Below are 12,181 nucleotides of genomic sequence, written 5' to 3' on the forward strand. Positions count from 1 at the left end.
TGCCATCGGACAACTGAATATTGGGAAAGCCCAGGGGCCAGACAACATCCCACCAGAATTTTTGCTACACTGTGGCCAAAAATGTCAGAACTGGCTCAAGGAGTTTTATTCTTCCTGCCTCAAAAGGTTAACAATACCCAAGATCTGGCAAAGGGCAACAATCATTGCACTACCCAAACCCAACAAACCAATGGACAACCCCAAGAACTACCGCCCAATCTCACTTATCTGCGTCCCATTAACGGGGTTGGAGGGATGAGTAAATATATATATATATATATATATATATATATATATATATATACTGTATATTCAGTCTAAGCCTGGGCCCCTGGAGAGTCGCCACGCCTACCCTCAACACATTTGAAGCATGGAGAACCAGCTGGCAGGAGACCCTCCGACCCCCTCAACTCTCAGTCAACCCAAATACAAGCCTACCACCGGGCGCTGACCTTCCTCGCAAGAACTGGTCAACACTAAACCGGATACGGACGGGTGTTGGTCGATTCAACGACAACATGCACCGCTGGTGTCTGCGCCCAACAGCAGCCTGCCAATGCGGAGCCGAGGAATCGACCGCCCACCACATCATCCACGAGTGCCTCACTCAATGATCTGGACCTCGATAATCTGAGCCCTGACACAGTGAGCTGGCTGCAGCGGCTGAGCCACATCGCCTAGCTGTCTCGTACGAAAGAAGAAGTGTAAAATCAATATCAAGTCAATGTAAGATGAATGTAAAATCAATGTAAAATTGATGTAGAATCAATATAGGACTGATAAAGGATCAATGGGAAATCTATGTAAGACATTGTAAAATCAATACAAAATCAGTGTCAGATCAATGTAAGTTTTATGTAAGTTCAATGTAAATGTAAGATTGATGTAGGATCAATGTAAAAATCATGGTAAATTAATATAGGATAAATATAAAATGAAGGTACAATCAATGTAAGATAGGTGCAAGATTGCTGTAAGATTCATGTAAAATCAATGTAAGATTAGTTTAAAATAAGTGTAAGGTCAGTGTAAGATCAATGTATAATAAATATAAAATCAATGTAAGATCAGTGTAGAATCAATTCAGGATCAGTGTAAATTCATGTAAGATAAATATAGAATTACAATCAGTGTAAGATGATGTTAGATCAATGTAAGATCAGAGTAAAATCAATATCAAATCAATGCAAGATGAATGTAAAATTGGAGTAAAATCAATGTAAGATTGATAAAGGATCAATGTAAGATCAATGTAAAATGTATGGAAGACATTGTCAAATCAGTGTGAGAGCAACATAAAATCAATGTAAGATCGATGTATAATTGATGTAAAATCAATGTAAGAACAAAGTAAAATCAATGTAAGACATTATAAAATCAATATAAAATCCGTGTAAGGTCAAAGTAAAATCAATGTCAACCAATGTAAGAATGACGTAAAATTCCTGTAAAATCAATGTGAAATCAGGATAAAATTAATTTGAGATATTATTTATATATATATTTCATTTGTCTTTTATCAGATATTTTTGCAAGAACCACAACTAAAAAATAATTATTTACCGTTTACCAAACCCAACCAAAAGTGTGAAACAAAACCGTATTAAGATCCGAGAAGCAGATTGTGTGAACTGGTTTACTGGAAAAATCATCACCTGTCATATTCCTGCTATCTAATAAACATTTTAAACCATGAACAAGTCTAACAAACTTCCAACACATAAAGTGTAAATTGTGATATTGGACTTTGAACAAAGATCTTTCGAAATCTTTCAAACAGCAGACATGAACTTCCATGTGATCAACGCTGAGGTGGCCAAGAAGTTGCGCTCTAATTACTCTGAGTGGAGTTAACACAGTATTTACTCTGAGTGGAGTTCACTCAGTATTTACTCTGAGTGGAGTTCACTCAGTATTTACTCTGAGTGGAGTTAACACAGTATTTACTCTGAGTGGAGTTCACTCAGTATTTACTCTGAGTGGAGTTAACACAGTATTTACTCTGAGTGGAGTTCACTCAGTATTTACTCTGAGTGGAGTTCACTCAGTATTTACTCTGAGTGGAGTTCACTCAGTATTTACTCTGAGTGGAGTTCACTCAGTATTTACTCTGAGTGGAGTTCACTCAGTATTTACTCTGAGTGGAGTTCACTCAGCATTTACTCTGAGTGGAATTCACATACATTGATTCAACAATTTAGTAGCGTAAAGACGCTCCCACATGAAAACAAGCACAGTAAAAAAAAAAGAGCTCTTTACGCCAACACGAGTGTGTTTGAATATTTGAACGCTGGGCTGTAAATTAGAAACGCATTTTTCACTTAATTTTTCACTTTGTCGTCTCTACGCCTTTTGCTGCCCCTCAGGCACACCGCCAATGGCACCCCCAACCCTCTTCAATGGTGTAATTATGCTGTAGCCCCACTTAATGGTGTAATTAGGCTGTAGCCCCCCTTAAATGGTGTAATTATGCTGTAGCCCCACTTAATGGTGTAATTAGGCTGTAGCCCCCCTTAAATGGTGTAATTATGCTGTAGCCCCCCCTTAAATTGTGTATTTATGCTGCTGCCCCCCTTAATGTTGTAATTATGCTGTAGCCCCCCTTAAATTGTATAATTATGCTCTAGCGTCTAGCCCCCCTTCAATGGTGTAACTATGCTGTAGCCCCCCTTAATGGTGTAATTATGCTGTAGCCCCCCCCTACAATGGTGTAACTATGATGTAGCCCCCCTTAATGGTGTAACTATGCTGTAGCCCCCCTTAAATGGTGTAATTATGCTGTAGCCCCCCTTAATGGTGTAATTATGCTGTAGCCCCCCTTAAATGGTGTAATTATGCTGTAGCCCCCCTTAAATGGTGTAACTATGCTGTAGCCCCCTTCAATGGTGTAATTATGCTGTAGCCCCCCTTAAATTGTGTAATTACGCTGTAGCCCCCCTTCAATGGTGTAATTATGCTGTAGCCCCCCTTAAATGGTGTAACTATGCTGTAGCCCCCCTTCAAAGGTGTAATTATGCTGTAGCCCCCCTTCAATTGTGTAATTATGCTGTAGCCCCCCTTAAATTGTGTAATTATGCTGTAGCCCCCCTTCAATGGTGTAATTATGCTGTAGCCCCCTTAAATGGTGTAATTATGCTGTAGCCCCCCTTAAATTGTGTAATTACGCTGTAGCCCCCCTTCAATGGTGTAATTATGCTGTAGCCCCCCTTAAATGGTGTAACTATGCTGTAGCCCCCCTTCAAAGGTGTAATTATGCTGTAGCCCCCCTTCAATTGTGTAATTATGCTGTAGCCCCCCTTAAATTGTGTAATTATGCTGTAGCCCCCCTTCAATGGTGTAATTATGCTGTAGCCCCCTTAAATGGTGTAATTATGCGTGTAATTGCGTTCTAGACCCCTGACCTGTGTAAATACGCTGCTGACCACAGCTTGATTAAAAGATCTAATCTCTGAATTCATTGTTCAACATCTCCAACAAGATCGCGTGTGTGTGTATGTGTGTGTGTGTGTGTGTGTTGTATTTGTAGCCTTCTTGAAACATCAAGAAGGAAAAGTATCTTCCATATGAGGAGGTGTGAACAAGTGATGACTTAAACCATGGTCCCAGTAACATTGCATCTAATAGAGAGCCAAATACTAGAGTTTGTGAACATTGCTCCAAAGTCAGGATTTTTTGTTGATTTAATGTGCATACAAAAGGCGCAAAGGCAGCAATATATGATAAAACAAGACGGCAGCTAAAGAAGGACTTCCCTATTCATCCCCGAAAAAACCCGCCAGGTGAACAGCTGATTTTACGACTTCCGGTGCTGACGTAAGACAACCCGCGTCCCACATGTGACCATAGGATGAACAAATACACTACACTACTAAGACTATAGTGGCCATTACCTATGGAAGTAGAATTGTCTCACATCAACTTATATATATCAATATGATATCAATACATATGCATATATTAATAAATATACAAATACAAATACAAATACAAATAAATAAATAATTTGTATAAATAAACGCGTATTTGTAAATATATTTATGAGATTTGAAAATATAAACAAATAAAATTTAGAAATATAAAAATGTGACATAAAAATAAGTCAAGAATTTGTATAAATAAACGTGTATTTGTAAATATATTTTTGAGATTTGAATATAAATATGCTTGATTTTGTATTTGTATTTGTATTGAATTTGCATATGTGGATCGCTTTTTTTGCTTTTGTGTCGATGAGACATTCCTCCCACCAACCAGATGCACAAATAAATGTGACCTACACACTCCCCTGAACAACCAGCAGAGGGCACTGCAGCCTAATAAGAGATCAGTATCGACATCGGGACAAGGTCATGACACGACATTGATACAATAAAATAAGCAGCTAGCACGGTCTTTCAGATTAACTGGATACATTAGCATTAGCTAAAACAACGCTAACGTTAGCTAGCTCAGGTTCGTTGTGCCTGTAAAGATGTGGATTGTTTTTGTGCAGAGAACTCCGGGCATTTTGCATATAATGCATATAATGCTCTGTGACCCAGATGTTGTAAATACACATCTTTATATATCTAGAAAGGGCAGCCCTAAAGAGGGAGGCATCTTTCAAAGGTCTCAAGAAGGTGAAAGTGAAATGTGAGAGGACAGCGAGCAATGAAGTGCAGAATAAAACATCATTTTGCTTTCTCCTCGGCGTCAGGCGGACAGTGTAATTGCGGCAGAAGATGTTTTATTCAGGAAGGGATCACGGGACGTTGGGCAGGATGAAATTACAAGTTGCTCCAAAAGGCACCGAAGCCAGAATTCAAACAAGCTGCGTTTCAGCCCAAGAAGCGTCGCTGCAGACGACCTCATAAAAACAGCGGGAGGACGCCGTGTGTGCCAGTGCGTAATCATTTGGAGTGCATGAGAAAGTTTCAAAGGAAAACCCAACACTGCTTGACATAAAGAGTTAAGATTGTCATGTCTTAAGTCAGAGGTGTGCAAAGTGCGTACCGGGGGGGGGGGGGGGGGCATTAAAACAAAACAAAACACACAACAAAATAGAAATTATATATATATATATATATATATATATATATATATATATATATATATATATATATATACATATATATACATATATATATACAGGTAAAAGCCAGTAAATTAGAATATTTTGAAAAACTTGATTTATTTCAGTAATTGCATTCAAAAGGTGTAACTTGTACATTATATTTATTCATTGCACACAGACTGATGCATTCAAATGTTTATTTCATTTAATTTTGATGATTTGAAGTGGCAACAAATGAAAATCCAAAATTCCGTGTGTCACAAAATTAGAATATTACTTAAGGCTAATACAAAAAAGGGATTTTTAGAAATGTTGGCCAACTGAAAAGTATGAAAATGAAAAATATGAGCATGTACAATACTCAATACTTGGTTGGAGCTCCTTTTGCCTCAATTACTGCGTTAATGCGGCGTGGCATGGAGTCGATGAGTTTCTGGCACTGCTCAGGTGTTATGAGAGCCCAGGTTGCTCTGATAGTGGCCTTCAACTCTTCTGCGTTTTTGGGTCTGGCATTCTGCATCTTCCTTTTCACAATACCCCACAGATTTTCTATGGGGCTAAGGTCAGGGGAGTTGGCGGGCCAATTTAGAACAGAAATACCATGGTCCGTAAACCAGGCACGGGTAGATTTTGCGCTGTGTGCAGGCGCCAAGTCCTGTTGGAACTTGAAATCTCCATCTCCATAGAGCAGGTCAGCAGCAGGAAGCATGAAGTGCTCTAAAACTTGCTGGTAGACGGCTGCGTTGACCCTGGATCTCAGGAAACAGAGTGGACCGACACCAGCAGATGACATGGCACCCCAAACCATCACTGATGGTGGAAACTTTACACTAGACTTCAGGCAACGGGGATCCTGTGCCTCTCCTGTCTTCCTCCAGACTCTGGGACCTCGATTTCCAAAGGAAATGCAAAATTTGATGGTTTGGGGTGCCATGTCATCTGCTGGTGTCGGTCCACTCTGTTTCCTGAGATCCAGGGTCAACGCAGCAGTCTACCAGCAAGTTTTAGAGCACTTCATGCTTCCTGCTGCTGACCTGCTCTATGGAGATGGAGATTTCAAGTTCCAACAGGACTTGGCGCCTGCACACAGCGCAAAATCTACCCGTGCCTGGTTTACGGACCATGGTATTTCTGTTCTAAATTGGCCCGCCAACTCCCCTGACCTTAGCCCCATAGAAAATCTGTGGGGTATTGTGAAAAGGAAGATGCAGAATGCCAGACCCAAAAACGCAGAAGAGTTGAAGGCCACTATCAGAGCAACCTGGGCTCTCATAACACCTGAGCAGTGCCAGAAACTCATCGACTCCATGCCACGCCGCATTAACGCAGTAATTGAGGCAAAAGGAGCTCCAACCAAGTATTGAGTATTGTACATGCTCATATTTTTCATTTTCATACTTTTCAGTTGGCCAACATTTCTAAAAATCCCTTTTTTGTATTAGCCTTAAGTAATATTCTAATTTTGTGACACACGGAATTTTGGATTTTCATTTGTTGCCACTTCAAATCATCAAAATTAAATGAAATAAACATTTGAATGCATCAGTCTGTGTGCAATGAATAAATATAATGTACAAGTTACACCTTTTGAATGCAATTACTGAAATAAATCAAGTTTTTCAAAATATTCTAATTTACTGGCTTTTACCTGTATATATATGTATATATATATATATATATACATATATATACATATATATATATATATATATATATAGGACAATAAAAAAGGAGGATTACCTCCAAATTCTTCAGGACAAGCTAAAATCATCAGCCCGGAGGTTGGGTCTTGGGCGCAGTTGGGTGTTCCAACAGAACAATGACCCCAGAGACACATCAAAAGTGGTAAAGGAATGGCTAAATCAGGCTAGAATGAAGGTTTTAGAATGGCCTTCCCAAAGTCCTGACTTAAATGTGTGGACAATGCTGAAGAAACAAGTCCATGTCAGAAAAGCAACACATTTAGCTGAACTGCACCAATTTTGTCAAGAGGAGTGGTCAAAAGTTCAAGCAGAAGCTTGCCAGAAGCTTGTGGATGGCTACCAAAAGCGCCTTATTGCAGTGAAACTTGCCAAGGGACATGTAAGCAAATATTAACATTGCTGTATGTATACTTTTGACCCAAAAGACTTGCTCACATTTTCAGTAGATCCATAATAAATTCATAAAAGAACCAAACTTCATGAATGTTTTTTGTGACCAACAAGTATGTGCTCCAATCACTCTATCACAAAAAAATAAGAGTTGTAGAAATGATTGGAAACTCAACACAGCCATGACATTATGTTCTTTACAAGTGGATGTACACTTTTGACCACGACTGTATATATATATATATATATACAGTCGTGGTCAATATATATATATATATATATATATATGTATGTGTGGGGAAAAAAATCACAAGACTATTTCATCTCTACAGGCCTGTTTCATGAGGGGGGTACCCTCAATCGTCAGGAGATTTTAATGGGAGCATTCGCATACCATGGTTTATATAGGGCACAGAGTGGGTGGGTACAGGCTGGCCTAGGGGCGTGGTGATTGGTTCATGTGTTACCTAGGAGGTGTTTCCGTCTATGGCGGCATGTTGTTACAATTTCGCTGCGCTTGTTGAGGGATGACAGGTCTGGACGGTAAATAATAAACAGTTTCTCTTTCAAGCATAGGTTGCATCTTTTATTACCACTATTGTAAGGTGTGCTGGATGCAAGAATTTGCCATGTTATTGAATATTCAACATTATTGTCTTTGAGGTCCCAAATGTGTTTGCTGAGTTCTGTGGTATTTCGCAGGTTTTTGTTCCTGAAAGAAGCCTTGTGGTTGTTCCATCTGGTTTTGAATTCACCCTCGGTTAATCCTACATATGTGTCGGATGTGTTAATGTCCTTGCGTATTACCTTAGATTGGTAGACAACTGATGTTTGTAAGCATCCCCCGTTGAGGGGGCAATCAGGTTTCTTTCGACAGTTACATGCATGGTTGGTTTTGGAGTCGTTCTGACTGGGGGTCGACGGCTCATTTGCAATTGTTTTGTTGTGGTTTGAGATGATTTGTCGTATATTGTATATTATATCGTATATATATATATATATATATATATATATATATATATATATATATATATATATATATATATATATATATATGTATGTGTGGGGAAAAAAATCACAAGACTATTTCATCTCTACAGGCCTGTTTCATGAGGGGGGTACCCTCAATCGTCAGAGGGTACCCCCCTCATGAAACAGGCCTGTAGAGATGAAATAGTCTTGTGATTTTTTTTCCCCACACATACATATATTGCGCTCTACTACGGTATCGAGCACTATTTTTTGGATAACCTTATTAAGACATATATATATATATATATATATATATATATATATCCATCCATCCATCCATCCATTTTCTACCGCTTATTCCCTTTGGGGTCGCGGGGGACGCTGGAGCTGTTTTTGCCATAAAACAGGGTTGTTGTTTTTAAACAAAAAGGCCATGAAACATAAAATAAATAAAAAAGTTTGTATCAACAAGTAGATTGGAAGTTGATCGAGAGATTTAAGCGTTGGAAAAAATATTTATAGATTTTATTTTCAGTGGAAAAAGTTGGGACAACCCTGTCTGAAGCCAAATGTCATTCTAGTGGCCCGCCATGTAATTCAAGGTGGCCCGTCATGTCATGGAATGTAGTTTGTCTTGTCATTCTCGTGGACCGCCACATCATTTAAAGTGGCCCGCCATGCCATTTAAAAGTGGCCTCCAATGTCAGTCAATGTGGTCCGTCATGTCATCAAATCTGGTTTGTCATGTCATTCTAGTGGACCGTCACATCATTTAAAGTGGCTAGCCATGTCATTAAAATTGGCCCACCACATCATTTAAATTGGCTAGCCATATCATTTAAAGTGGCTTTTCACATAATTTAAAGTGGCTTGTCACATCATTTAAAGAGGCCCGTCATGTCATCGAATGTGGTTTGTAATGTCATTCTAGTGGACCGCCACATCATTTAAAGTGGCCCGCCATGTCATTGAAATCATTTAAAGTATCATTTAAAGTATCATTTAAAGTATCATTTAAAATGGCCATCCCATGTCAGTCAACGTGGTCCGTTAGTCATCAAATCTGTTTTGTCATGTCATTTTAGTGGACTGCCACATCATTTTAAGTGGCTAACCATATCATTGAAAGTGGCCCACCATATCATTAAAAAGAGGCCCGCAGTGTCATTCAAATAATTTAAAGTATCATTTAAAATGGCTTGCCGTGTAATTCAAGGTGGTCCGTCATGTCATCGAACGTAGTTTGTCATGTCACTGTAGTGGACCGCCACATCATTTAAAGTGGCTCGCCATGTCATTGAAAGTGGCCCACCACGTTATTTAAATTGGCTAGCCAAGTCATTTAATGTGGCTTGTCACATCATTCAAAGTGGCCCGTCATGTTATCGAATGTGGTTTGTAATGTCCTTCTAGTGGACCGCCACATCATTTAAAGTGGCCCGCTATGTTATTTAAATAATTTAAGGTATCATTTAAAGTGGCCCGCCATGTAATTCAAGGTGGTCCGTCATGTCTTTGAACGTAGCTTGTCTTGTCATTCAATGTGGACCGCCACATCAATTAAAGTGGCCTGCCACGCCATTTAAGGTGGCCTCCCATGTCAGTCAGCATGGTCCGTCATGTCATCAAATCTGTTTTGTCATGTCATTCTCGTGGACCGCCACAGCATTTAAAGTGGCTAGCCATATCATGGAATGTGGTCCGTCATGGCAGGCCACAATAAATGTGGCCTGCCATATCAATTAACGTGGCCCCGAGGGCAGACATATGTAAGTAGGAGTGTGATGGACAGAGTGCGCATGACAGTCAGACCTTCTCCTAGAAGATGTGAGTAGATGCTCCAGAGCAGCAGCAGCAGGCAGCAGAGCAACACTCCTCCTCCTCCTCCTCCTCCTCCTCCTGCCCACAGCGTCTTGACTCCACACGGCATCTTCTCCTCCTGGGCCACTCTAAACTATTTGGTGCTCCTCCTCCCAGCTGACGATGGCATCAGCGGCTAATCCGGCGCCGCCGCCATGTCCTGTCCATGTCGCACCCAGACCGAGGGCAAGATCAGGAAATCCAAATCCAGTTTCTTGTTTTGGTTTTTCACGCCGCCGCCGCCTCCCCCCCCCAGCCCCCCTTCTTCACTCCTTCTGGAAGATTCCCTCAGTGATGGCGATCCAGCGGCGCGGTCCCAACCATCACACACACACACACACACACACACACGTGTGGCGTGCAGCTGTGGACGGATGAAGCTGCACTCTGTCTGACCGTAGCAAGAGGAAGAGGAGGAGGAGGAGGAGGAAGGTGCCGTGCACGCCCGATACCAGGATGATGATGATGAAGAGGAGGAGGCGGAGCATGGTGGTAAATAAAGGCGCCCTCCCTCCTTCACGCTCCGAAACACTGAGGCGGAATCGAACGTGCGACCGAGCCAAACTTGTGCACGTGTGATAAAAGGTGTGCGTTTCTTCAAAAGGACAAATAAAGTTGGAACTTTAAAAACTAAAAGTGGTAGAATTGTACAACAAACTAGCAGGGGTAGCAATGTAGATTGGCACTTGTTGCTAGGCAGACTTCGCGGGGCAACAATCATTTGTGCCCCACACATCAAGTGAACGAGGAAGGATTGCGTAACCTGTTGCCCAATCTTTCACAAAAAAACCCACTAATAAAGATAACAAGTAAGATAGCCACTAGAGATGCGCGGTTTGCGGGCACAACCGCGGAGTCCGCGGATTATCCACGGATCGGGCGGATGAAATTTTAAAAAATTAGATTTTATCCGCGGGTCGGGTCGGGTCGGGCGGTTGAAATAGAAAAAATTAGATTTTAAATAGATTCAGGCGGGTGGCAGTTATTGTAGTCAGCTGGAGGCGTGTCTTAATGAAATTAAACAATGGATGTCCGCTAACTTCTTGCAACTCAACACTAAGAAAACGGAAATGCTGATTATCGGTCCTGCTAAACACCGACATTTATTTGATAATACCACCTTAACATTTGACAACCAAACAATTACACAAAGCGACTCAGTAAAGAATCTGGGTATTATCTTCGACCCAACTCTCTCGTTTGAGTCACACATTAAGAGTGTTACTAAAACGGCCTTCTTTCATCTCCGTAATATCGCTAAAATTCGTTCCATTTTGTCCACTAGCGACGCTGAGATCATTATTCATGCGTTCGTTACGTCTCGTCTCGATTACTGTAACGTATTATTTTCGGGTCTCCCTATGTCTAGCATTAAAAGATTACAGTTGGTACAAAATGCGGCTGCTAGACTTTTGACAAGAACAAGAAAGTTTGATCATATTACGCCTATACTGGCTCACCTGCACTGGCTTCCTGTGCACTTAAGATGCGACTTTAAGGTTTTACTACTTACGTATAAAATACTACACGGTCTAGCTCCAGCCTATCTTGTCGATTGTATTGTACCACATGTCCCGGCAAGAAATCTGCGTTCAAAGAACTCCGGCTTATTAGTGATTCCCAGAGCCCAAAAAAAGTCTGCGGGCTGTAGAGCGTTTTCTATTCGGGCTGCAGCACTATGGAATGCCCTCCCGGTAACAATTAGAGATGCTACCTCAGTAGAAACATTTAAGTCCCATCTCAAAACTCATTTGTATACTCTAGCCTTTGAATAGCCCCCCTTTTTTTAGACCAGTTGATCTGCCGTTTCTTTTCTTTTCTCCTCTGCTCCCCCCTATCCCTTGTGGAAGGGGAGACACACAGATCCGGTGGCCATGGATGGGGTGCTGGCTGTCCGGGGTCGGGACCCGGGGTGGAACGCTCGCCTGTATATCGGTTGGGAACATCTCTGCGCTGCTGACCCGTCTCCGCTCGGGATGGTTTCCTGCTGACCCCACTGTGGACTGGACTCTTACTGTTATGCTGGATCCACTATGGACTGGACTCTCACAATATTATGTTAGACCCACTCGACATCCATTGCATTCGGTCTCCCTAGAGGGGGGGGGGTTACCCACATATGCGGTCCTCTCCAAGGTTTCTCATAGTCATTCACATCGACGTCCCACTGGGGTGAGTTTTTCCTTGCCCTTATGTGGGCTAT

At 41.2% G+C, this 12,181-nt stretch overlaps 1 protein-coding gene across 4 annotated transcripts in view; it reads right to left on the minus strand.

Annotated features, from left to right (window-relative positions):
- Positions 1-10,394, minus strand: part of tafa5l (TAFA chemokine like family member 5, like) — a 110,308-nt gene extending 99,914 nt beyond the window's left edge. For all 4 annotated transcript variants that reach the window (XR_009817822.2, XM_072915891.1, XM_061985603.2 and 1 more), the window contains exon 1: positions 9,931-10,394. Coding sequence is in view for 3 of the 4 variants with exons in the window: in XM_072915891.1 (XP_072771992.1) it covers positions 9,931-10,048 (118 nt within the window). In the remaining variant the exon portion in view is untranslated. The remainder of the gene's footprint in view (positions 1-9,930) is intronic.
- Between the last annotated feature and the right edge of the window lie 1,787 nt (positions 10,395-12,181).

Source organism: Nerophis lumbriciformis, linkage group LG23 (assembly GCF_033978685.3).
Source record: "Nerophis lumbriciformis linkage group LG23, RoL_Nlum_v2.1, whole genome shotgun sequence".
NCBI classification, from domain to species: Eukaryota; Metazoa; Chordata; class Actinopteri; order Syngnathiformes; family Syngnathidae; genus Nerophis; species Nerophis lumbriciformis.